The 26,844-nt window shown below is 50.4% G+C and overlaps 1 protein-coding gene and 1 non-coding gene across 7 annotated transcripts in view; both read left to right on the forward strand.

Annotated features, from left to right (window-relative positions):
• Nucleotides 1-26,844, forward strand: part of PUM1 (pumilio RNA binding family member 1) — a 96,297-nt gene that overhangs the window by 47,276 nt on the left and 22,177 nt on the right. For 4 of the 6 annotated variants that reach the window (XM_066565027.1, XM_066565030.1, XM_066565029.1 and 1 more), the window contains exons 8-14: nt 3,191-3,284; nt 4,321-4,425; nt 10,494-10,645; nt 14,448-14,586; nt 15,978-16,121; nt 18,272-18,568; nt 24,445-24,681. In XM_066565027.1, coding sequence (XP_066421124.1) covers nt 3,191-3,284; nt 4,321-4,425; nt 10,494-10,645; nt 14,448-14,586; nt 15,978-16,121; nt 18,272-18,568; nt 24,445-24,681 — 1,168 coding nt within the window. The remainder of the gene's footprint in view (nt 1-3,190; nt 3,285-4,320; nt 4,426-10,493; nt 10,646-14,447; nt 14,587-15,977; nt 16,122-18,271; nt 18,569-24,444; nt 24,682-26,844) is intronic. The other 2 variants (XM_066565028.1, XM_066565031.1) reach the window with 1 other exon arrangement.
• On the forward strand, nt 8,480-8,564 carry LOC136566077 (small nucleolar RNA SNORD103/SNORD85). Its single transcript, XR_010784984.1, has one exon. It is a non-coding gene; the product is annotated as a small nucleolar RNA SNORD103/SNORD85 (small nucleolar RNA).

Raw genomic sequence — 26,844 nt, forward strand, 5'->3', positions numbered from 1 at the left:
GTTGCATTTGGGAAGTGTGGAAGTCCTCACATGTGTAAAGTGAGCAGAAGTGTTTTTAGGAAGGAAAAATGCTTTTTGTGCCCTCAAGACAAGGAAATAATAATGCAGCCATTTCCTCTCTGCTTCACTGTGATGGAATCCACATCAGCAGGCTGGAAAAGCATGTGAGAACTCAAGGGTTTGGTGAAATTGTGCAGCTGAAGAAAGCTAAAAAGTTGAAATTGCTGAGCTGATACAGCAGACCCCAACCCTGAGGATGCTGCAGAGGAATCCACACTTCAGGAGGAAGCAGTTTAGGGGATTTCTAGGGTTTTTCCCCCATATTTGCTGATCAGTGAAATGTTGCTGGTCACTCCCACAGAGCCACTGCCCCTCATTCCATGTTCTGCTGCTCCTGTTGTCCATGATCTCCCTGGTGTTTTGCACTCAGGGATGTTCACAGAATTCCCAGAATTCCCAAGATCACTGGGTTGGAAGAGACCTTCAAGCTCATCGAGTCCAGCCCAGCCCCAACCTCTCAACTCAACCCTGGCACCCAGTGCCACATCCAGGCTTTGTTAAACACCCCCAGGGATGGGGACTCCACCACCTCCCCGGGCAGAACATTCCAGAACTTTATCACCTTTCTGGAAAATCCTTTTCCTGCTATCCACCCTGTATTTCCCTTGGGGCAGCTCGAGGCTGTGTGCTCTGGTTCTGTCAGTTCCTGGAGAAAGAGCCCAGCCCCAGCTGAGCACAGGCACCTTTCAGGAGCTGCAGAGAGCGATGAGGGCAGCCCTGAGTCTCCTTTTCTCCAGGCTGAGCACCCCCAGCTCCCTCAGGGGTTCCTCACTCGCAGGGTTTGGGTTCCAAGATGTCAGTGGAGCTTTGCCCAAGCTCCTGGTGACCTGAGCAGAGCTGCCACCCAGCTTTGTGTGACCACAAAAAACACCTTGAAACAACAGAAAGGGCAGGAAAAGCAGGTGTGTTGTGCACCCAGCCTGCTCAGGGTGTTTTATGGCCCAGGAGGCAATAAAGGAACTGTAGATCAGATATTTTCCTCCACAAGGAACGTTCTGATAACCCCTGAGGGATGAGCAAACAAAGCCATTGTGAGGGGGAGGGTTTGGCACACAGCAGGTTAATTCTGGCTGCCCTAACTGCTGCATTTCCACCTCATAAACCCAATGCTGATCCCTCAGATGTGTTTTCTCCACCTGAACTTGTAAAAAGACAAAAATAAAGGTGGATTTTCTCACACAGCTTTGCTCACCCTGCTCTCAGGAGAACCAGTGCCAATTTTTGCCTCTAAATAAAATAAGTAATAGAGTTTTCTTGATGTTTCTGGGCTTCTTCTTGATGGTTGTGGGTTTCTGCCAAAAATTTGGGCAGAATTATTGCTGTGTCTGCCAGCAGTTCACTTGTCTGAAAGGAGGGCAGGATAATAGGTGTGAAAATCGTAGGCATTTGGGCATCCAAGTCTGTTCTGAGGGAGTGGAGGGAGAAATCATTTCTCACAGTGCTTTGTGAAGTCATTCCCACCTAGAAATGATCCCTGGAAGTGAGGGGAGATGGACATGCTGGATAATTTCAGAGATGTTCAGCTGATGTGTCCTTAAATGCTTTAATTACAGCTGAAGATGGGTGAATTCAGGGATTTCCTCCAGGGAGAGGCAAAAGAAGCTGGGAAAGAAAACTTTTAGTAAGGCCCTGAAGAAAGGAAAAAAACCCCAAACCCTCAGCAAAAATACTTCAAGGGAATCCTATTATTTTTATTTAGTGAGGAATAAATTCTCAATAACCTTGAGCAGTGAGCAGGTAGTGTTTGGTCTGGGGTTGTGTCCCCTCTGCTGGCTCTAAAGGCTTTTTGGGTGTCCCAGACTTGGCTCTGCATCCCTTGGCCATCCCCTTCCCATCCCATTTCCCACTTCAGCCAAACTGGGAGGGCACACTGGTGCCACTGGTGGCCTCCCAACACACTGTTTGTGCCCAGTTTCAGGGCTGTCTGTGCCCACTTTAAAGGGCTGTTTGTACCTGGTTTAAGGGCTGTTTGTACCCACTTTATGGGCTGTTTGTGCCCATTTTAAAGGTTATTTGTACCCACTTTAAGGGCTGTTTGTGCCTGGTTTCAGGGCTGTTTGTGCCCATTTAAAATGTTATTTGTACCCACTTTAAGGGCTGTTTGTGCTTGGTTTCAGGGCTGTTTGTGCCCATTTTAAATGTTATTTGTACCCACTTTAAGGGCTGTTTGTACCCACTTTCAGGGCTGTTTGTGGCCATTTTAAAGGTTATTTGTACCCACTTTAAGGGCTGTTTGTGCTTGGTTTCAGGGCTGTTTGTGCCCACTTCAAGGGTTATTTGTGCCCACTTTAAGGGCTGTTTGTGCTTGGTTTCAGGGCTGTTTGTGCCCATTTTAAAGGTTATTTGTACCCACTTTAAGGGTTATTTGTGCCCACTTTAAGGGCTATTTGTGCCTGGTTTCAGGGCTGTTTGTGCCCACTTTAAGGGTTATTTGTACCCACTTTAAGGGCTGTTTGTGCTTGGTTTCAGGGCTGTTTGTGCCCATTTTAAAGGTTATTTGTACCCACTTTAAGGGCTGTTTGTGCCCACTTCAAGGGTTATTTGTGCCCACTTTAAGGGCTGTTTGTGCCTGGTTTCAGGGCTGTTTGTGCCCATTTTAAATGTTATTTGTACCCACTTTAAGGGCTGTTTGTACCCACTTTCAGGGCTGTTTGTGGCCATTTTAAAGGTTATTTGTACCCACTTTAAGGGCTGTTTGTGCTTGGTTTCAGGGCTGTTTGTGCCCATTTTAAATGTTATTTGTACCCACTTTAAGGGCTGTTTGTACCCACTTTCAGGGCTGTTTGTGGCCATTTTAAAGGTTATTTGTACCCACTTTAAGGGCTGTTTGTGCTTGGTTTCAGGGCTGTTTGTGCCCACTTCAAGGGTTATTTGTGCCCACTTTAAGGGCTGTTTGTGCTTGGTTTCAGGGCTGTTTGTGCCCATTTTAAAGGTTATTTGTACCCACTTTAAGGGTTATTTGTGCCCACTTTAAGGGCTATTTGTGCCTGGTTTCAGGGCTGTTTGTGCCCACTTTAAGGGTTATTTGTACCCACTTTAAGGGCTGTTTGTGCTTGGTTTCAGGGCTGTTTGTGCCAACTTTAAGGGTTATTTGTACCCACTTTAAGGGCTGTTTGTGCTCTCCCCACAGCTGTTCCAGAGGCCCAATGCACTGGCAGTGCAGCAGCTGACAGCAGCCCAGCAGCAGCAGTACGCCCTGGCTGCTGCCCACCAGCCACACATAGGTGAGTCTGCCTCTCCCCAGCCTGTCCCCCAGCCCTCCTCCTGATCAGTTTTGCTTCTGGGTGTCTCTTGCACACTTGAGAAGCCTTTTAAAGGAGTTCCCTGTGTGGCAGGACTGACACACTCACCCTTCTGAGGGTGCTTGTCAGTCAGGACAGGCTTTGGAAGTCTCTGAGTGAAGCATAAATCAGAGTGACAGCACAGTGAAGTGAGGAGAAATGCACAATTGAATATCAGCTGGATGTGCTGCCAGGGGTCCTATGAGTTAAAAATGTAATTTATGCAAACACATGATTGATATCAAACAAAATTATTCAAAAAAATTTAAAAATTTATATATATTTATTAATTGGGAATAAAGCACTTAATCATGTGTAGAAACCCAGGAAAACAATGCAATATTTTTTTTAGCACATTAAGCAACTTGTGGTAGTTTTTCCTGCCCAGAACCCCAGTATAAATGTGTTAGGGCTCTCCAGGCTCTGTGCTGTGCCCTTGTGTGCTCAGTGCAGTTCAGGGATGGAAATGATTCAGCTTTTTAACTTCCTCCTCTTCACCTTCACCTCCCCTGCACACCCCTCTCCCGCCCACCTGGGCTTTCTCTAATCATTAAACTGTTTTTCCTCTCTGAGCCCTTTCCAGACTGACCAGCTGGAATGCTGGGATGCTGTGGTGGGTGTGGAGCTCAGGATGGAGTGGTTTGGGTCCTGATTTACTCACTGTAGGAAATACAGAGTAGCAACAAGCTCCAGTCTCCTGAGCAGGGTCTGTCTGCCCTGCAGGAGCACCTGAGCTGTTGGATATAAAGGATTTTGCCTCTTAAGGAGCACTGAGTCCTTGGAATTGGGTTTTTTTTTATGCCAGATCTCTCCTCTGCCCATCAACACTCACTGGTTGTCACTCCCTATAGAAAACCACCCTCAAAAAGCTTCAAACCACAAAACCAGCCCGACTTTGGTGCTGTCCAGGCAGCACAGGGGGGTTGTGGTGGGGCTGCAGTCCTGTTGAGTTTGTTTGCACTGACAGGAATGTTTTCAGCAGGTTTAGCTCCTGCTGCCTTCGTTCCCAACCCCTACATCATCAGCGCGGCGCCTCCGGGGACGGATCCGTACGCGGCCGGGCTGGCGGCAGCTGCCACGTTAGGTGAGAGCTCCCAGCTCCCTCTGCACTCCCAGCCCTCCCTGCTCTGCAGCTGGGGCTCTGCAAGGCAGACATCAGCATCCTGGGCTGGGACAATGGCTAGAATGGTGTGGCTGTGAGTAAAACCAGAATTTGTTGTTAAAACCGGAGAGGAAGTGGGATAATTTTTGTTCAAGGCTCCCAGAGCAAATGGGAAGGGAACAGACACAAATATTGCTCTGTTTTTGGGGTGTTTTGGTGACTGACAGTAGCAGGGGAAACCTCTGAAACTAACCCAGCAGGGAGAACCTCTGAAAACACATTTCTGGAAGGCTGGAAAGATGCAGGATGTGTTTCCTGCCAGGAAAGTTGTGTCTCCTTTCTGTTCAGCTTGTGGTGCACTCTGCAAATGAACTTTTCCCTGAAATTCTGCTGGGAATTTCCACTTCCCAGGAGGTGAACACATCCATTTCTGCTGGGGCTCACACTGGGAACGTGCCCTTTTCCAGATGGCAGCAAAGATGGAGTCTCTGCTCTTTCTGCAGGATCTTCCTCCAGCCATTCATGTATCAGTTCCCAAATTCCTCCCAGCTGTCACAGCCAGAGCTGGTGGTTCTGGAGGTGCCAGCTCCGTGCCACAGCTTGTCAGGCACTGTGGGGGACATGGTGAGCATGGAACTGGTGCTGGGGGTGCCAGAAAGCTCTTGCCCAAGCACTGGGGACAAAGCAGGAATGTGCTTGTAGGAGAGGATTTTCAAAGGAGGAACATGATTTTAGGAGAGGATTTTTAAAGGAAGAACATGATTTTAGGAGAGGATTTTCAAAGGAAGAATATGATTTTAGGAGAGGATTTTTAGAGGAAGAACATGATTTTAGGAGAGGATTTTTAAAGGAAGAACATGATTTTAGGAGAGGATTTTCAAAGGAGGAACATGATTTTAGGAGAGGATTTTTAAAGGAAGAACATGCTTCTGGGAAGGGATTTTTAAAGGAAGAATGTGCTTGTAGGAGAGGGTTTTTAAAGGAAGAACATGATTTTAGGAGAGGATTTTTAAAGGAACAATGTGCTTGTAGGAGAGGGTTTTTAAAGGAAGAACATGATTTTAGGAGAGGATTTTTAAAGGAAGAATGTGCTTTTAGAGGAGGATTTTTCTAACCATGCCTGGCTTTCCTTGAACGAGGCAGAGGGAGTGTTCTGTGCTGCACATGAGCACTGCTCTGGTTGGAGTGGGGTGTTTGTGGGGGCTCTCACTGCTGCCATGCTCTACTTACAGCTTGTAAACTCACTTCAGTCCTCTGGTTTTGGGTGGCTTGCCCCAGATCAGAGGCACAGGCCTGGGCTGTGTGTGGATGTGACACTCTGTGGTTTGGGACACAACTTTGCTCCAGCTCTTCCCAAACCCCTGCTGAGCCTTTCAGCTTTGAGGCCATTGTGGGGTCAGCTCTGAAATGGGAATTCAGCAGCTGCTGCCCGCTTGGATGGAGGTTTTAGTGGATCATGCAGATGTGTGGGAAGAGTTTGGATTGTAATCTGGGCTTTGGCCTGGGCTGCTGGGAGTTCCATGCTGGGATTGTGCAATGCCATGGGGAGATTGGGTGGAGGCAGCACCAGGCCTTGGCAGATGGTGACGCCGTGTTCCGTGGGACAGAGCCAAGGGCAGGGGCACAAGGACATTGCTGAGAACCCTCCTGGGCTGGGGAATGGAGCAGGGAGTGAATGAGCTGAGCTGCTGCTGGCCAGTGCCACAGGGGAGTGCAGTCAGGAGGAGCTGCAGGGCTCCGTTCCAGGCAGAGCAGGAGATCTGTGAACGATTCCTGTACAGAGAGGCTCCTGCTTGGCCTCTGCATCACCTCAGGGCCTCCAGAGCTCCTTTCTGGGTAGCAGCAGAGTGCACAGGAGCAGCAGGTCAGCAGCTTGGTTTCATAGAAAGAGCACATGGAACTGGGCCACGTTTCCAGGAAATAGCAAGTGGTTTTTTTTCTTTTCTCAGCTCTACTGAAGCTGAGCTGCCTGAGCTTTTGCAGCCTCTGACCAGGAGAAAACCCCATCTAGGCTGTGCTTAACTCAGGTTTTAGACATTTGAACTGGAAATGACACCCCAGGGATACCTAAAGCATCCCAAACTTGGCATCAGGGCCTCTACTTGAGTAATTCTAAATTCATGACTCTTGAAAGAAACCAAACAATGTGTGATGTGCTGGGTGTATTTATAGTGTTATAACACTGGGAAATAGGAGTTATTTTAACCCTCTCACCAGGCTTTGGACCCTAGAAATGACAAGATAAACTTCATGCTGATGTTTATTTCAGAAAAGCATCTTTCCTGTCTGGGCCTGAGCAGGTTTGAGAACCCTTTTTTTCCCTGTCATGACTGAGAGCAGCACTGGAGGAACAGGAGACAATTTAAATGTTTATACAAAGCCAAAAAGCCTCACTGATGTGCCTGGGAGTGTTAAATTGGGAGAACTTGGAGGAGCTTCTGAGATGGAAGAAATGAATTTGGAGTTTATTGCTCACAGTTCCTCTCAGAGCAGAGAGGAGACTTTGGTGTGTGTTTGATGGCAGAGATAATCTGTCAATTAAAGTTCTGCCATTATGGCAGGTTTGTCATGATTGTGAGACTGGCAGCTCTAGGATAATGCTCTTCTCTTCCCAACAATAGCAGCATTTTAAAGAACAAATTTGAATGCAGAGGGAAGAACTTCCTAAAAAAACCCCTCATTTAGATTTTAAACTGTGGGGAAGATACTGCTGCCTTTGAATTGCCTTCCATCATTTGAGAAAGATGTCACTCAGAAAACTGAAAACTTGCCTTTTTTAGGCTGGTTTGGAAATTATTCCCTCTGGGGTGGAGTGTTGCAGGTACAAAAGTGTTCCTGTTCTTTGTGGGGAGGTGGATGAATGCTGGGATAACCTGGATACAGGAAAAGCACAGGCTCCCACGGCTGAGGTTTTCAGACTTGGGGGTAGGAAATGATTCCCTCAGAGGTGAGGTGTTCAAGGTAGAAAAGTGTTCCTGTTCTTTGTGGGGAGGTGGTGAATGTGGGGTGACCTGGTCACAGCAAGAGCTGAGGCTCCCACAGCAGGTTTCAGCCTGGGTGGAAGGATCAGGCCTTGGTGCTGAGCTGGAGCAGGTGTGGGTGTGGGCACACCCTGCCAGGGCTGGGATTTGGGAGCCCCTGCAGCTGGGTTTGTGCTGGGTACCTCACAGTGCCAGCCTGGGCAGGGCTGGGGCAGCCCCTCTGAGCTCAGCTGCTCACTGCCCTCCCTGGAGCAGCACCCTGGGGGTGCCATGCTGGGAATTCCAGGGGATCACCCCACAGATCCGTGGGCATTCCACAGGGATCACCCTTCAAACCACTGGGAATTCCACAGGGATCACCCCACAGATCAGTGGGCATTCCACAGGGATCACCCTTCAAACCACTGGGGATTCCACAGGGATCACCCCTCAAACCACTGGGGATTCCAAAGGATCACCCCTCAAACCACTGGGAATTCCAAAGGGATCACCCCACAGATCCCTGGGAATTCCACAGGGATCACCCTTCAAACCACTGGGGATTCCACAGGGATCACCCCTCAAACCACTGGGGATTCCAAAGGGATCACCCCACAGATCCCTGGGAGTTCCAGGGGATCACCCCACAGCCCCCTGGGGTTTGTGCCTGCAGCCTCTCTGAGCTCCAGGGGCAGCTGGATTTGCTGTCACAGCTGGATTTGCTGTCACAGCTGGATTTGCTGTCACAGCTGGATTTGCTGTCACAGCTGGATTTGCTGTCACTGTTGCTCAGCCTGGCTGCCCTGCAGGAGAGGCTGGGCTGGGCAGGCTGAGATGGAAGCACAACCCCTGGGTGCTCTCACTCATCTCAGTGATGTTCTGAGCACATTCCCAGCTGGATTTGCTGCTGTTCCCTGCCAGGAGCAGCTCTGGCTGTCCAGGGGCTCAGTGGGACACAGCATGGGCAATATTCAATATTCACCTCCAGAGGTGCTGGAATTTTTCTTTTCCCAGAATGGCCAGCTCTGATGAGGGCAGGATCTCCTGGAGGGGGAGCAGCTCTGGGTGCTGCTGGGTCTGGCAGTGATGCCACACTTGCCCTCACTGAGAACTCTGTTCAATAATGAGCCTCTCTCCTGTGCTCGGAGCAGCTGAGCCAGACTCGCAGCCCTTTCAAACCCAGCTGCTGCAAACTTCAAAGTCTCCTCTGCTTTTGTACACCCAAGGCTTTGGCAGCAGCCTCTGCCTAGGAGAAAAGCCCATCTAGGCTGTGCTTGGTTGATAATTAGAGCTGAGACTAATATATCCCAGAGAGATGCCCAGATTTTTGCCCAGATGAAGGGATTGCAGCAGCCCGAGGGCAAATGCAGGTTAATGACTTGCATTAAAAGGGAGCAGTTGCAGCTCTTGCCCTGTTGGGTGCAGGAGAACCCTGGGAGCTGGGGTCTGATGTGCATTCAGTGATTATAAACAGGTTAAAATCACTCCCTGCCTACCTGTCTGTGCCTGCTGAGGCACCACAGGCACCACCTTCATGGCACTGATTCATTTGCTGCAGGTTTTTTTTTCCATTTTAGCTGGCATTGCTCATGAATTTCCAGGGTGGAAGGTAAGAAATGAGTGGTTGCTGCTCCAGATCTGAGTAGGAGAGGCAGATCAGCCTCTCTGATTCTGTAAATCCAGCAAGGATGGGCTTGGGGTGAGATTAAAATCCAGGTGTTCAGCATCTGCCTGGAATTAGCCAGCACCTCCCTGGTGTGCACAGAGCTGAGCACCTCAATCCTCAATCTGGGAAAGCACAGTAGTTAAAACCAGAATAATGTAATGAGAGTAACTCTTACATGTTTGAAACACAAATTTAATATTTGGCACAACACATGGAATGAATGTTCTGAAGTGTGGATGTGGGAGCAGGAGCTCATCCAGCTCCTTGACATCCTGCAGGATTCAGCTGAGCCTGGTACTGTAAAAATCAAGAAGAAAGGAACAAAAACCAAAAGGAAAAGGGACTTGCAGGATTTTCCCCCGTTGTCACGGCCAGGCTAACACTGAACACTGCTTTCACTTCCCTTTTTGTGTCATCCCTCATTTTCCATGGAATCACACACTTGGGCAGAACCCAAGTGCTGAGATTCTCTCTTCAAAAAGAAAAAATCCTGTTTTTACTCCAGGCATGACCAAGGTTCTCTAAAGATTTGTTTATTCCAGTGTCACACCTGACTCTGGCTCTGCCTGAGCTATTCCTGCTGTGGGGAGGGAGCCTTGGAATGGGGATGTATTTGGGAATCAAAGGGAACACTTCTGCTTTTCTGCTGACCTTTCCTAAAGATATCAAACAGTCATACTAAAAAATTATTGGATTCCCATCCATGTTATTGGGTGGGAAGGGCTCCTCCCTTCAGTACTGAGAGCTTCCTCAGCATTATTCTAACTGGGATTATTTAAGGAGAGAGGCTGCCATTCTGCTGTCTCCAAATTTCTGTGCTGTCCTGAGACCTGATAAACACAAGGAATCTTCAAAAGTGAGGCTTTTTCTGCTGCTCTCCAGGGTTGTTGTTATTATTTTTAAGCCTCTTAAGTTTGAGGAGGGGATGTGAAGTTTGAGGAGGGAGTGTGGGAAGGGACAGGATGGTGCAGCCTCTTTGAGGGGAGATTTGCAAATGCAAAGCAGGGCTGGAAAAAGCATTTTAATACTTGAGGGTTGATGCACTCCAGCTGTGAAGAGGGTTTGGTACTTTGTTGAGGAGCTGAAGGTGGATGGCAGTGAGCTGTGAATGTCAGCCGGGATGAGAAGTTATCTCTGTGCTTCAAACAAGGTTCCTCTGTTGGGATTGGAGATCTTTGTTCCTTCTCTGTAAAACCAGGGCACACCAGTAAAAACATGGAATCACTGCTGGCAGAGTTTGACCTGGTGCATTGATGAAATTCCAGGTCTGACTTGAAACTTTATAAAATGTGTGCCCCAAATGCCAAATCCCTCTGTGTTTGCAGAGGGTTTCACGCAGATCCCATCAAACCAGCCACGATGAGCAGTGATTTTGGGGTGCCCCTTGCCCCCCCAGGAGCTCACCTTGCCCTGCTGTGTTCCAGGTCCAGCTGTGGTGCCTCACCAGTACTATGGAGTCACTCCCTGGGGAGTTTATCCTGCCAGCCTCTTCCAGCAGCAGGCGGCCGCCGCCGCCGCCGCCACCAACTCAGCCAGCCAGCAGAGCACGCAGCAAACGCAGCAGGGCCAGCAGCAGGTAAGGCTGGCACCTCCTGCCCAGGGACACCTGGGCTCTGGCTGGGGAATGACCCCCAGGGGTCGGGGATTGCAGCCCCTGGCCCTGCACAGGCCCCCGGCAATCCCAGCCTGGGCATCCCTGGGAGCGCTGTCCAGGCTCTGCAGCCTCTGGGCCGTCCGTGCCCATTCCCACACACCCACTCCCAATCCCATTGCCCATTCCCATTCCCCTGCCCATTCCATTCCATTCCCATGTCCGTGCCCATTCCCACACACCCACTCCCAATCCCATTGCCCATTCCCATGCCCATCCCATTCCATTCCCATGTCCGTGCCCATTCCCACACACCCACTCCCAATCCCATTGCCCATTCCCATTCCCCTGCCCATTCCATTCCATTCCCATGTCCGTGCCCATTCCCACACACCCACTCCCAATCCCATTGCCCATTCCATTCCCACACACCCACTCCCAATCCCATTGCCCATTCCCATTCCCACACACCCACTCCCAATCCCATTGCCCATTCCCATTCCCACACACCCACTCCCAATCCCATTGCCCATTCCCATGCCCATGCCCATTCCATTCCCATGCCCATTCCATTCCCATGTCCGTGCCCATTCCCACACACCCACTCCCATTCCCATGCCCATTCCCATGCCCATTCCCCTGCCCATTCCATTCCATTCCCATGTCCATGCCCATTCCCACACACCCACTCCCAATCCCATTGCCCATTCCCATGCCCATGCCCATTCCATTCCCCTGCCCATTCCATGTCCATGCCCATGCCCATGCCCATGCCCATGTCCATGTCCATGCCCATTCCATTCTCATTCCAATGCTCATGTCCATTCCATGCCCACGTCCATGCCCATTCCCATGCCAATTCCTCTGCCCATGCCCATTTCTCTGCCCATTCCATTCCCCTGCCCATTCCATTCCCATGCCCATTCCATTCCCGTGTCCATGCCCATTCCCATGCCCCCATTCTCATGCCCATGCCCTTGCCCATTCCTGTGCCCCTTTCCATTCCCATTCCCATGCCCATTCCCATGCCCACTCCCATTCCCATTCCTGTGCCCATTCCCATGCTCATTTCCATGCCCATTCCTATTCCCATTTGCATTTTCATTCCCATACCTATTCCCATGCCCCCATTCCCATGCCCATTCCTGTGCCCCTTTCCATTCTTATGCCCATTCCCATTTCTATTCCTGTGCCCCTTTCCATTCCCATTCCCACTCCCATGCCCATGCCCGTTCCCATGCCCATTCCTATTCCCATTCCCATGCCCATTCCTGTGCCCATTCCCATTCCCTCTGGGGACCAGCATCAGGGAGAATTCCTTCCCAGGAGGGGTGTTGGGACAGTGTAAGGGGTTGCCCACTGGAGTGGAGTCCCCGTGCCTGGAGGTGTTTTAGGAGAGCCTGGGTGTCACTTTGGCATCACTCAGTGCCATGGTCTGGGTGACAGGGTGGTGTCAGCTCACAGGTTGGACTCTGTGATCTCAAAGGTCTTTTCCAGTCCAGGTGATTCTGTGGAAAACCCAACCCCAGCCTCCCCTGACACAGCTGCAGCCATTCAAAACACTTCATGTTCTCCATGACTGATTGTGACCTCAGCTCTGGGTAGTTTTAAATGAACAGAAAACCCTTTGGCCTGTCCTGAAGACAAAGGAACAGGAGCCACCTGTACATTTGTAATTTGATTTATCCATCATGCCCGTGGAGAGAGGCACATGAACATGGCTGGTGGTGAATTATTGTCAGAGCTTTGGGGAGCACCAGTGGGTCAGGCTGGGAAGGGCCTGAGCTGTGCAGCAGCAAACCCCTGGTGCTGTTGGTATGTGAGGGGGAATCACCAGGAGCCAGAGCTGGCCTTCAGTCTCCTCAGCAGCTCTCCTGTCTCATCCTTGGTTATGGCAGAATAAGGAGCAACTGGCAGCTGAATTTCTCAGCTCAGAAGCTGAAAACCCTTTGAAAACCAAACCCAGTGTCAGGAGGTGTTCTAAGGCCTTTACAGATGCAGCAGGCATGAGCTGAGAGGCTATTAAAATAAAATATCTCAGTGCCAATGGCCTTTATGGGATGTTTCATTACTTTTATGGCCGTGGAGCAGACATGAGTGGGGTCAGGAGCGGGATTTGGAATGCAAACCTTGCTCTGAGGGGATACAGCAGGGATTGTTTGCATTAAAAGTGCTGAGGCAGAGGCTTTGGGAACCTGGAGCACTGAGTGTGGACGCTTGATTTGTCACCCTTGTGACATCTTAATAGTGTGTTAATAAACCCACCAGCATTCCAGTGCTGCAGTCTGCACCCCCTGGAATTCTTGGCTCCCAGAGATTCCCTGGGCTGGAGGGTTCCTGTCAGTGATGGAGAGAGCCAGGGAGACTGATTCAGAGATCAGAATCTGATTTTATTATGGGATACAAACACTTAGGTACTATTTTAGGGAGACTGGTAATGTGTACTGCAGTGATTAGGTTAAAATCACACACACAAACTTATGCATACAACAACATCCCTTGCTTGCAGAGTTTACTGGGATTTTCTTTTTCTGGTAAATCCATCTGATTGAATCCTCTTGCAATCCAGGTCTAATTTTCAAAGTTCCATTTGCTTTTGCCAAGGCATCCTGTTATCAAATCTCTTCTGTCAGCCAGGTCCAGAGTCCATCATCTCTCTTGTGTCCCCCAACATTCCAGTAGCTTCCTGTGCAGGCTCTGGCAGGCTCGGGAGCACCTCCCAGTCACTGAGCCTGGGCATCCTCCCCAGCCTCTCTGTGCACAGTGAGTGTTTCCTGTTAATAACTCCAGCAGGTGACACCCACAATGTCACCTCTGCTGCAGGATGTGCTGGGGACACGGGGCTGGCTCCTTTCATAAGCTGAGCTTGCAGGTTCCTGCACCAGCTCTGAGCGAGGCTCTGCCAAGCCAAGCCTGACCCAGGGCATTGCAGGGTGGCCACTCTGCCATTGTCCCTTCTGAGGGACTCCACCACAGCAGCTCGTCCCTGCAAACCCCACTGTGGGCTCTCTGGTCATGATTTCCTGTGGTTTAAGTCTTGTGTCACCGGGTCTGTGCCCTCTGCAGGGGCTGGTGGCTTGGAGACACCCAGGTCACCTCCTGTCACCCGCCCCCAGCTCCTGAACTGGGCTGTGTAAGGTTTCTGCTCAGAGGGCTTTTAATGGGGCTGTGACAGGGACCAAACGTTAGCTGGGGTGGGCAGGTGGCTGGTACACACTTGTGGCACAGGATGAGTGTTGAAGGTGAGATCAGGGAATTAGAAAGGTTGGAGAAGCCCTCTAAAGATCATTGAGTCCAAGCATTGACCCAGCACTGACCCCTGTTGCAGGCACCACTCTGTGTGTTTTGCATGCTTCAGGGATGGGGACTCCACCACTCCCTGGGCAGCCAAAGCCTGAACACCCTTCAGTGAAGGAATTTTCCCTGGTGCCCACCCTGAGCCTGCCCTGGCCCAGCCTGAGGCCGTTCCCTCTGCTCCTGTCCCTGTTCCCGGCTGTGCCCTCCTGGCAGGAGCTGTGCAGAGCCACAAGGGCCCCCTGAGCCTCCTTTGCTCCAGGCTGAGCCCCTGCCCAGCTCCCTCAGCCTCTCCTGGGGCTCCAGACCCTTCCCAGCTCCGTTCCCTTCCCTTGACTTGCTCCAGCCCCTCCAGGTCCTTTTCAAATGTGAAGAAAAGTGAATTAAAGCAAAGGAGAGAAGTTTCGCCTCTGGTGCTGCTCCTGCTCCTGCCTGGTGACAGTGGCTCTGTCCTGGACCCAGAATAACCCAGTGGCTGTTGTGTCCTCTGCAGGTGCTCCGTGGAGGAGCCAGCCAGCGTCCCCTGACTCCCAACCAGAACCAGCAGGGCCAGCAGACGGATCCTCTGGTGGCCGCCGCCGCCGTCAACTCCGCGCTCGCCTTCGGCCAGGGGCTGGCAGCAGGAATGCCAGGTACCAGCACTGCCAGGCCAGGAGAGCCCGGGAAATGGCATCTGCCAGGGCTGCCTTGGCCTGGCACCAGCACTGCCTGCTTGTGTTGGGTTGGGGGTTCATTCTGGGGTTGGGTGTGTCCCCAGCTGGCAGCACTGAGGGCTCACGGGTGACCTTGTGGCACAGGTGACAGCAGTGTTATCTCCCTGTGCCTGCACTGTACTCCAGGAATTGATTGCTCCTGTGGAAAATCACCTCCAGATTTTTCTGTGGACCTTTCAAGCTTATGGGATCTGTATTTTAAACCTCAGAGGTTTCTTAGTCCCGTTCATTCATCTCAGCTCTCCATCCCTGCCAGGTGCTTGACTTAACAGGGGCTTCCTTCCATGATTGCTCTTCCAAGAGGCTTAAAAACGGGGAAAGAAAAGGGATAAAAGGGAGCAGGGTTTAGTTCTCATTTCTAGCTCTTCATTGGAGGAGCTGCTGTAGGAATTCTGACTCTGATCCCTGAGGCTTTGGGGTAAAGTGCTGCTGAAATTCAGTTATTCAGGATATTATTGTGATGGCAAAGCACAAACCTGAGCTCATTAGAATAATGTGCAGATATATCTTGCTGGACAAATGTAAGGAAAAAGGATTCTTTGGGTTTCAGGTCTCCTTGCTGGCACTGTCACATCACTGTTAATTCGGTTTTTTTATTTTATTTATAAGAAGAATGTTGCAGTATTGAGTTACAAAGTGAACTATGCAGATTTCCAGCAGTCTGCAGATTTCCTTTAATCTCTGTTATTTGGGCTGTATTTGCAAAGCAAATGCACACATATATACAATTATAGATATATCTTTGTACCTGTATTTGCAAAGCAAATATTCCCAGGGAACATTCTCTTAGTGACCCCCCACCTTAGAGAGTCACTGCATTTAATTGTATTGTTTTCATTTAAAGTAAATTCCCTAATGAGGTCCCTAAATCACTGTATCCTGTCAGTCTGCTGCTGTGTGTATCACCAGCATTTATGAGAGTTTATTTACCTGCATTAAAGAATATTTTATGGTACCAACCTTCCAAAATACAGAAGTGGAAGTTCCCTGTGGGTGCACCCAGGCAGCCCCAGCTCTGAGCAATCCCAGCACATGTTGTACATATGGTGGAGCAGAAATGAAACCCCTTTTTAGCTGAATTAGCACTGGTTACAGTGTAATATAGAAGAATCAGGGGGCAAAAACTCTTTTCTACCTGAAATTCTTAGTGCAACATTGTGGACATTTTTGGGGAAAGCAGGGCTGTTCTTGCTTCTTTTTTTTTTTTTTTTTCATTCAGCTTTTCCTTTAAAAACCCTCTTGCACTGCACTCACCTGGACATGGCTGATGTGTTTGTCACCTGCCCTGTCACCTGTGCTTGCCTCTGCAGGTTACCCAGTGCTGGCTCCTGCTGCTTATTATGACCAAACAGGAGCCCTCGTGGTCAATGCCGGGGCCAGGAACGGCCTGGGGGCTCCCGTGCGCCTGGTGGCCCCTGCCCCTGTCATCATCAGCTCCTCTGCAGCCCAGGCAGGTGAGTCCTGTCCCCCTCTGCTCAGGCAGGTGAGTCCTGCCCCCCTGCTCAGGCAGGTGAGTCCTGCCCCCCTCTGCTCAGACAGGTGAGTCCTGTCCCCCCCTGGGTCAGGCAGGTGAGTCCTGTCCCCCCCTGGTCAGGCAGGTGAGTCCTGCCCCTCCCTGGGTCAGGCAGGTGAGTCCTGTCCCCCTCTGCTCAGACAGGTGAGTCCTGTCCCCCTCTGCTCAGGCAGGTGGGTCCTGTCCCCCCCTGGGTCAGGCAGGTGAGTCCTGTCCCTCCCTGGGTCAGGCAGGTGAGTCCTGTCCCTCCCTGGGTCAGGCAGGTGAGTCCTGTCCCTCCCTGGGTCAGGCAGGTGAGTCCTGTCCCCATCTGCTCAGGCAGGTGAGTCCTGCCCCCCTGCTCAGACAGGTGAGTCCTGTCCCCCCCTGGGTCAGACAGGTGAGTCCTGTCCCCCCAGTGGTTCAGACAGGTGAGTCCTGCCCCCCCAGTGGTTCAGGGAGGTGACATCAGGTCCCTCCCAGTGCCTGCTGTGTCCCCAGTGTCCCCACCCCTCCGTGCTCCGCTGGCAGTGATGACAAACTTGCCCTCACTGAGATCCATCAGGGATTGTTGTTGAGAAACATCCTCTGTGCTCAACTTGGGCTGAGCCTCCGGAGCAGCCACGGAGAGGGGCAGCAGCAGGAACCTGAATGATTTTCATGGTATCATGAAATCATGCCATGAGTTTCATGGCAGGTATTTAAATTTGTCCCCTGGCACCAGATTTCACACCTGCTGGAGCCTTCAGAATTCCCAGTGTCTCCAGGGAGAGCTCAGAGCCCTTGCAGGGCCTGAAGGGGCTCCAGGAGAGCTGCAGAGGGACTGGGGCCAAGGATGGAGGGACAGGAGGCAGGGAATGGCTGCCAGTGGCAGAGGGCAGGGCTGGATGGGATCTTGGGAACTGGGAATTGTTCCCTGGCAGGGTGGGCAGGGGCTGGGCTGGAATTGCCAGAGCAGCTGGGGCTGCCCCTGGAGCCCTGGCAGTGCCCAAGGCCAGGCTGGACACTGGGTTTGGGGCACCCTGGCACAGTGGGAGGTGACCCTGGGCTGGAACAGGATGATTTTTGAGGTCCTTTTCAACCCAAGCCATCCCAGGATTTGTGCTTTATGACAGCACCGTACCTAAAATGGCCTTTGCCATGAGTTGCTTTGTCATTTATTTGGGTTCCTTGGGAGTTCAAGGCTTTTAAAAGGATTTTTCAATCTGTTGGTGTGAGCAGCCCCTGCCAGCATTGGGCTCAGATTATGAAATGGGCCTTTTAATTGTTTTCTCATAGCTCTTGTTTATTTTGCTTTTTCTTTAACTTTGGAACTGGCTGAAAACCAAAAGTCCTCGGGTTCGATGTTCTTGGCACTGAGGTTCATGTTTCATGTGCTGAAGGATCATTTCAATTATTTCAAAACTCTGGTTTCTTAACTGGCCCTTGCAAGTGTGAGGCTGTACTGGTTGGACTCTTGGGTCTTTGGAGAAAGAGCCATGCCTGGTTTTGATCTGTGCAGCTCCAACAGCACAAGAGCAGCAAGAACAGCTGGGCATGGCTGGAGTCTGGGGGCTGTGAGCAGCTCAGGTACAATAAACAGAGATTTATGCAGAGTTTGGTCCTGAAAGAAAAAAATTGTAGCAATTCAAAGAGACCTGCTAAGTTTTAACTTCCAGAACTGTGCTGGTGCTCTCAGGGGTCTCAGGTTGAGGGAAGAGACGAGGATCTGACTCCATGTTTCAGAAGGCTGATTTATTATTTTATGATATATATCATATTAAAACTATATTAAAGAATAGAAGAAAGGATTTCATCAGAAGGCTGGCTAAGAATAGAATACAAAGGAATGATAACAAAGGTTTGTGGCTTGGACTCTCTGTCTGAGCCAGCTGACTGTGATTGGCCATGAATTAGAAACAACCACATGAGCCCAATCCCAGATGCACCTGTTGCATTCCACAGCAGCAGATAACCATTGCTTACATTTTGTTCCTGAGGCCTCTCAGCTTCTCAGGAGGAAAAATCCTAAGGAAAAGATTTTTCATAAAAGATGTCTGTGACACAGAACTGTGATGAAAATGGATTTTCTCAGTGACTTTTCCTTTTTTCTCCCATGATTGTGTCCCACAGCCGTGGCGGCGGCCGCGGCGTCGGCCAACGGAGCAGCCGGGGGCCTGGCAGGGACCACCAACGGCCCCTTCCGGCCCCTGGGCACGCAGCAGCCGCAGCCCCAGCCCCAGCAGCAGCCCACCAACAACCTGGCCTCCAGCTCCTTCTATGGCAGCAACTCCCTGAGCAGCAACTCGCAGAGCAGCTCGCTGTTCTCGCAGGGCTCGGCCCAGCCCGCCAACACCTCGCTGGGCTTCGGCAGCAGCAGCTCCCTGGGAGCCACGCTGGGCTCGGCCCTGGGCGGCTTCGGCACCGCAGGTGAGGAGTGTGGCTGTGCCAGCACTGCCAGCCAGGGCTGGGACACAGCAGCAGTGGGACAGGGCTGATGGGCACACCTCTGTGTTGGTGTCACCAGTATTGGGGACGGGACGTGCCTTGGCTTGTCTGGCTCTTGCTGCTGACCCAAACAGCAGCACTGTGGTGTTTCACCCCACAGACACTTTTGCCTGCCTGGGTGTGTGGTGTTTCACCCCACAGACACTTTTGGCCAGCTGGGTGTGTGGTGTTTCACCCACAGACACTTTTGCCTGCCTGGGTGTGTGGTGTTTCACCCACAGACACTTTTGCCTGGCTGGGTGCTGCAGTTGGCACGTGCAGACAAGTCCAGGCCTGCAGGAGCTCTGGTGGTGCTGGGATGGAGCTTCCCCCCATAACAGGGGCTGCTCCTGGGGTTTCCCTCTGGCAGAGAAGCTTTAAGGGGATGGTGAAGGAAAGGAGTCGGTTCTGATGGAGGGTTTGGATCCAGAGCTTTATTCTGGCCCTCGGGCCTCTGAATGCAGCACCAGCTCCAACAAAACTCCCTGAGCCCGTGGCTGCTGCTCCTTTAACCCCGGGGAGAGGGGCAGGGAAGGGGCAGGGAGGCACCAAGCAGGGACAGGAGGGGAGGGACAAAAGGATAAAGGACACCTGGATGGCCCAATGCCCCCCAGGGGTAGAGGGCATCCTTTGAATCTGCCAATCACTCGAGGCCCTCTGGAATGCCAGGAGTGACAGACAGTGCTGGGAGGGGAGAGGAGAGGTGACTGACACAGCTGGGAGGGAATCCTCAGGGGAGGGACCCGGGGTTCTGAGGTAAACCCTGAAATCACACTGCAACACCTGTGGTTCCTCCGAGGCTGGAGGTTGGATGATTTGTTCCAAGAATGGAGCTTGGCACTGTATCTAAGGGAACTTTATAAATAGGTTTATGTGTGTTGGGTGTTTTAGTGGTGGTACTGGTAGTGATATCCTGCATGCTTCGGTGTGTGAGACAAATGATGGACAAAGCTATCAAGGAAATTTTTATTATGCAAGAGAGAGAGGTGGGAAGTGGATTCACAGAGAGTTCTCAAAATCTTACAGAGATAGTGGATGAAGATATAGACATGGAGGAAGGTTTTGAATTAAGACTTTGGAACTGGTGAGACATTTTTGAAGAATGACTTGTAATTGCTATCAGACATGACTTACTCCCTTTGAACTGACTGGACTTTCACAGCATTAAAATTGCTGTGTTGTAATATGGCAATGCTTATTGTGAGCAAAAAGATGCTTTAAGCAAGTAATAAGCAGATACACTCTAGTAAAGCTGTGAAACACAAGGTGCTTAATAAACAACATAGTTACAGAAGTTTCTTTTGCATTGAACCAAGGGGGAATTGTGGGAATCACCAACAGGACAGGACCCTTGGGGAACAGCCTCTTGAGCTGTTGATATCCCAGCATCAGCCTTATGACATGCTTATGGCAGTGGGAAGGTGCCAGCAGCTCACACCCCACAGAACTCAATGTTACAGCTCACTTTAAAAGTTGGGACATGGATGTGGGAAGGGAGCATGGGCAAGGACCCCCTGGGCATCTGGAAATGCCCACAGTGCCCCCCCAGCTGGGACCACAACAGCACAGGGGGAGGCAAGACGTGGAGGAATGCAGAACACTGATTATATGAGGTGTCAAGGAGGCAGCTCCACGTAATCAAAATGCCTGTAAGGCTTTGGATGGGCAGCAAAAGAGGGAAGAAACCCCTACAGAGTGTTTGGAAAGGTTGGGGGGAAATATGAGGCAATATTCAGGGGCTGATCCTGACATGGTGGCTGGACAGATCTGACTAAAGATAAATTTTGACCAATCACACAAAGCAGAAGCACATTGACAGTAGTTCTATCCAATCACTATAAGCACAGGTACCTTTGGTTAAACAGTGCTTGCTTATTTCAAATACAATACCTGCTTGTGAGCCTTCAAACACAGTGCACAGAGCTCCATTATTAAGCTTAGAAATTCCCAATATCTCACTGGATAAACTTTTCTGTAGCTTAGGGAATTATTCTAGACAAGTGTTAATACACAGACCGTTGTTCTAGTTGTTGTTACATTCTGCTTCTCATATAACTTTTCTGCTGACCAGTCTTATGACAGCTGCTCAGCTCCAATCACAGCTCTGCTGTCTCTGAGCCTGCCTTTTGCAGCTTTCCCAAACCCCTCTGATTTTAAGGATTCCCACAGCCGGGGAAAGGAGCACAGGGAGAACCCCTGAATTCAGGAGTTTGTGCTCTGAGCTGAGCCCTCCTCATCCATCCCGGCCTAACTGGGAAGTTTCCTTTAGGGACCACTTCAGGCTTTAAAATCTGCAGCAGTTCTTGGCAAGAATGCTTTTAGTAGGTGATAATTTGCAGTAGCAGTAATTAACTTGGAAGTGTTTTTCCCTGCATGTGGAGTACTGGCTGACAGGAATTGGTTCCAGAGTGTATCAACCCCTCTCACCTCAGAGTAAAGGCTGAGGAACTCCCCATGCCTCTAAAAAAGCTGATCTGAGGTGGTTTCTGTGCTTTATTCTGGGAATTGTTCCCATCACACACCAAAGAATCACTCTGTGGTTGTAGGCATCTCCCATCCATGCTTTGATGGTGTTGGGTAGGTGGAGACCAAGGTTCCTGTCAGAATCAAACCCATCCAGAGATGTCTGTGGTTTTTTAGGGTTTTTTTCCCCTCAGGTTTGTGGGTTTTTTTGAAGTGGAACAATTGTTTTAATTACTGCTCAGTCTCAGGGCAGTAATTATGTCCTGAACTTTGCTGCTCTCAGCAGAGTGAGGGGCAGGTTCCGACCTGGCTCCATCAGAGCAGGCTCAGGGAGGGGCTGTTACCTCACAGAGGAACAGTTTGCAATAAAAGTTATTCTAAATATTTCTCTTTAACCCAGCCTTGAGATTGGAACCATCTTGGTTCCAGGTAAACAAAGCATTTGCTTCTCTCACCTCACTTTATTTAACTAATTGAATTCCATGAGTGGTTTGCTCAGTGCCAAGATTCACAAAGTTTGTTTTCCCTCAATCAATGAATAAAACTCTGATCCTGCTGCTTCTGGAGCCCGTGTGCACTCACCAAAAATGATCAGTTTGTTGCAGTTAACAATTTCACTGTTTATTAAACAAGATTTTAATGCAGAATTGATTTTTCCCCCTGCAAGTTGACAGTGCATTTAAAGAGTTTGTATTTGCCTATCGAGACAGCTCTTAAAAACCATGGGGGTTAGGAGTGAAATTGAATTCTGATTTCCAGCTCCATGGAGCTGGGGGCAGACAGGAGCTGATTCCTCCTCTGCTGCAGGTGAGCACAGGGATTGCAGGGAGTGTGCAGCAGCCTGGGCTCGCTCCTGAGCCAGCACGGGGAAACCTCCTGGGGCTGGGGCTCAGCTCTGAGCAAACAGCAGGGGGAGTTCAGGTCTGCCCCGTCCCGGGAGTGCGGGACAGGGACCCTGGGGAGCTCACGCCTTCTCCTGAAGGGCAGAGCAAAGAGCTCAGCGTGTCCCCAAAGAGCTCAGCGTGTCCCCAAAGAGCTCAGCGTGTCCCCAAAGTGCTCAGTGTGTCCCCAAAGAGCTCAGCGTGTCCCCAAAGTGCTCGGTGTGTCCCCAAAGAGCTTGGTGTGTCCCCAAAGTGCTCGGTGTGTCCCCAAAGAGCTTGGTGTGTCCCCAAAGAGCTCAGCGTGTCCCCAAAGAGCTCAGCGTGTCCCCAAAGAGCTCAGCGTGTCCCCAAAGAGCTCAGCATGTCCCCAAAGGTCTCAGTGTGTCCCCAAAGTGCTCAGCGTGTCCCCAAAGAGCTCAGCGTGTCCCCAAAGTGCTCAGTGTGTCCCCAAAGAGCTTGGTGTGTCCCCAAAGAGCTCAGCGTGTCCCCAGGTGCTCAGTGTGTCCCCAAAGAGCTCAGCGTGTCCCCAGGTGCTCAGTGTGTCCCCAAAGAGCTCAGTGTGTCCCCAAAGGTCTCAGCGTGTCCCCAAAGAGCTCAGCGTGTCCCCAAAGTGCTCAGCGTGTCCCCAAAGGTCTCAGCGTGTCCACAGAGGTCTCAGTGAGTCCCCAAGTGTTCAGCATGTCCCCAAAGTGGTCACTGTGTCCCCAAAGGTCTCAGTGTGTCCCCAAGTGCTCATGTCCCCAAAGTGCTCAGAGTATCCCCAATGCTCCGTTTGTCCCCAAAGGTCTCAGTGTGTCCCCAGAGGTCTCGGTGTGTCCCTAGAGGTCTCAGTGTGTCCCCAGAGGTCTCAGTGTGTCCCCAGAGGTCTCGGTGTGTCCCCAGAGGTCTCAATGTGTCCCCAAAGCATGGTCCCTTCCTTCAGGGAGATTTTTATCCTTTGACCGTTCTGCTCAGGGATTTTTGGAGCTGTTTCTCCCTATGCTCTGTCACAGGAAATCCTCCAAGGCACTGAAGGCAAAGACAAGATCCCAGATAATTTGTTTGGCTGTTTTCTCATTAACAGTGTGGTTTTAATGATTTTAACTGGTTTTAATGACTCTGACTGGTTTTAATGACTATATTTGATCATTTTGCCAAGCACCAGCCCAGTGCAGTGGAGCTGTGGCTCTCCAGTGTTGGGGCTGGTGGCATCTCTCATTTTCCCCATTTCCCCCATTTCCTGCATTTTCCACATTTTCCCCATTTTCCCCTGTTTCCCCCATTTCCCCTGTTTTCCCATTTTCCCCATTTTACACATTTTCCCCATTTTCTGCATTTTTCCCTTTTTCCCCATTTCCCCCATTTGCCCAATTTTCCCATTTTCCCCATATTTCCCATTTTCCCCATATTTCCCATTTTCCCAATTTTTCCTGTTTTCCACCTTTTCCCCATTTTTCTCATTTATCCCATTTCCCCCATTTTTCCCATTTTGCCCATTTTCCCCATTTCCCCTGTTTTCCCCATTTTCCCATTTCCCCATTTTCCCCTGTTTTCCCCATTTTTCGCATTTCCCCATTTTCCCCATTTCCCCTGTTTTCCCATTTTTCTAATTTCCCCCATTTCCCCAATGTTCCCATTTTCCCCCTTTCCCCATTTTCCCATTTCCCCTGTTTCCCCCATTTTCCCATTTCCCCCTTTCCCCATTTCCCGTTTTCCCCATTTTCCCATTTCCCCTGTTTCCCCCATTTTTCCAAATTCCCCTATTTCCCCAATGTTCCCATTTTCCCCATTTTCCCATTTCCCCCTTTCCCCATTTCCCCTGTTTTCCCCATTTTCCCATTTCCCCTGTTTTCCCATTTCCCCATTTTCCCCATTTCCCCTGTTTTCCCCATTTTTCCCATTTCCCGTTTCCCCCATTTTTCAAATTTCCCCCGTTTCCCCAATGTTCCCATTTCCCCCTTTCCCCATTTTCCCATTCCCCCATTTCCCCTGTTTTCCCCCTTTCCCCATTTCCCCATTTTCCCTGTTCCCCCGTTTCCCCCATTTCCCCAGTGTTCCCATTTTTCCCATTTCCCCCCATTTCCCCATTTCCCGTTTTCCCCATTTCCCCATTTTCCCATTTCCCTATTTCCCCATTTCCCCAGTGTTCCCATTTTCCCATTTCCCCCGTTTCCCCCATTTCCCCCATTTCCCCAGTGTTCCCCCATTTTCCCATTTCCCCAGTGTTCCCATTTCCCCATTTCCCCCGTTTCCCCCATTTCCCCAGTGTTCCCCATTTCCCCCGTTTCCCCCATTTCCACAGTGTTCCCATTTTACCCAGTTTCCCCATTTCCCGTTTTCCCCATTTCCCCCATTTCCACATTTCCCCATTTCCCCCATTTCCCGTTTTCCCCATTTCCCCTGTTTCCCCCATTTCCCCAGTGTTCCCATTTTACCCAGTTTCCCCATTTCCCCAGTGTTCCCATTTCACCCGGTTTCCATTTCCCGTTCCTGCAGTGGCGAACTCCACCACGGGCAGCGGCTCGCGCCGGGACTCGCTGACGGGCAGCAGCGAGCTGTACAAGAGGACCTCGAGCAGCCTCACCCCCATCGGGCACAGCTTCTACAACGGCCTGGGCTTCTCCTCCTCCCCCGGGCCCGTGGGGATGCCCCTGCCCAGCCAGGGCCCCGGGCACTCGCAGACTCCTCCTCCCTCCTTGTCCTCACACGGATCCTCCTCCAGCCTCAACCTGGGTAAGGGCCCTGCTCTGCTCTCCTGCAGCACCCCTGCTTCCCCCAGGCAGCAGTTCTGTGGTCTCACAATCATTTAGGGGGAGAACAATCTTTAGTTCAGGTCCAGCCCTCCTGGAGTGTGTGTCCTGCAGGGTTCAGCTGGGAACAGGTTTCCATCTTTGCTCCTCATTTCCTGTCTTGGTTTGAACAGCCGGGTGTCTGCTGAGGAAGGCAGGAACCTTCTCTGAAATGGAAAATGCAAACCCCCTCTGTCTGCATTACTAGAGTTTTGAAATTAAGGGGTTCTCAGGCAAAGATATGGGAATAGGAATAACAGTTCTTTATTAGGGAAAAAATAAAAATAAAATAAAAGCTGATTTTCACCCAGGAGCCCTCCAGGCTTTGGCTCTGCTGAGCTCTGGCCCAGCCATGCTGATTTTTCATCTCCTCTTGGGTTCCTGGAAGAGCTGCAGGACATGGAATGAGTTCCTGACTTGGTTTGAACAGCCAGGTGTCTGCTAAGGAAGGCAGGAGTATCCCCCAAAATGGAAAATGCAAACCACCCCCCTCTGAATTATTATAATTTTGAAATTAAAAAGCTCTCAGGCAAAGATATGGGAGCAGGAATAACCGTTTTGTAACAGGGAAAATTAAAAATCCAAATGCAAGAGTACAAACGAACCCTGGCAGAGTGAGAGCAGGCCCTGGCACGCTGTGGGTCAGGGGGTGGCACAGCCCCATCCCATGGGGGCTCAGCCCTCCTGCAGTGCCAGCTGTGGCTCTGCTGGAGCAGGGATCCTGCACAAGGGGGGAGTTTTCCTCTGCAGCTCCAGGGCTGCTGGAGATGGGCCTGGGCTCCCTCTGGCCATGCAGGGCAGCAGAAGCTGCTCCTCTGGCAATGCCCTGGGCAAAGGCTGCTGTGCTGTGCCAGGCTCCCATTGGATCCAGGTAGGAATGCTTGGCTCCTGCCCTGGGCGCAGCATCTCCCCATGGGATGCTGGAATTGGATCAGCCCTGCAGGGACACTCAGTGGCCATGGACAGCAGAGATCTCCTGCAGGAAGGATTGGCTGGGGGAGAGATCAAGAAAACTGCCCCAAGAACAGCAGAGAACTGCCCAGCTCTGACACATGGGGACAGGACACACAGCCCCATTTCCAACCTGAGACATTCCCTCAGCTCAAAATTAGGGATAATATTCCCAAGTGTTTATAAAAGAGGATTTTCTTGCACTGGTCTTGGTAACAGCAGCAATGGTTTGTGGAATAAAGTAGGTAAGGAGAGTTGATCTTCAATTTAAATGGTTTTAAAGGGGATGTTTTAAAATACCCATTAAATTGGGAATAATGAGCTTGGAATACAATTCCTCCTTTTAACCAATATTCCCTGGAGCAGTGCTCAGCTTTGAGCTGAGGATTTGGTGAGTTTACCTTGGAAAATTTCCCATCAGTGTGGCCTTATCAAAAGCACAGGAGGAATCATTTTGGGAAGATCCATGACTTTGTGCAGCTGAAGCTTCTCAAAGAGCTTCTGCCTGACCCACAATAAAATAAATCTTAAAAATAAAGAAAGCAAATATTAAATAATAAAGCAGTGCCCATCTGAACCTCCTGCAGTGTTCATTCCCTCATAAACAAATCAAAGAGATTATTTGTTGCACCTGTAGCAGATAATTTAATATTTCCTCCAAAAATTCACTTGGTTTTGGTTGTGTCATGAATCTGCTGGGTTTAACGAAACTTCTGCTTCTCAGAGCAGTTCTCCTCTCTCAGCAGACTGTGTACTTATGATGTGTGTTCCATGCATGTGTGATAAATCCAGTGCTGGCTCTAGGTTAGCTGGAGTAGTCATAAATATGATTCTTGGAGATCAAGTTTAGATTTACCATCGTGCCTTGTTCAGAACTTTAATAGAACTGGAAGGATTTTGCCTTTATTTATGCAGCTGTGGAGGTCTTGGCTGACAGTTAAATGGCCACAATAAATTAGTCCTGAGGAGGAAGCAGATTCCAAACCTGGGAAGAAGCTGGTTGCCCTTGCAAAAAAAAAAAAAATCCAAAAAATTCTTTGGAATCAAAGAATCTTAAGAATTCCTCTGGATCAGAGGAAGGTGGATCTGTCTGGGAACAAACTCTGGAAAGAAATTGGAATTAGCACCCCCAGAAATGGGTTGTGCTCCAGAGGAT

The sequence above is a fragment of the Molothrus aeneus genome, chromosome 23 (genome assembly GCF_037042795.1).
Source record: "Molothrus aeneus isolate 106 chromosome 23, BPBGC_Maene_1.0, whole genome shotgun sequence".
In the NCBI taxonomy this organism is placed as follows: Eukaryota; Metazoa; Chordata; class Aves; order Passeriformes; family Icteridae; genus Molothrus; species Molothrus aeneus.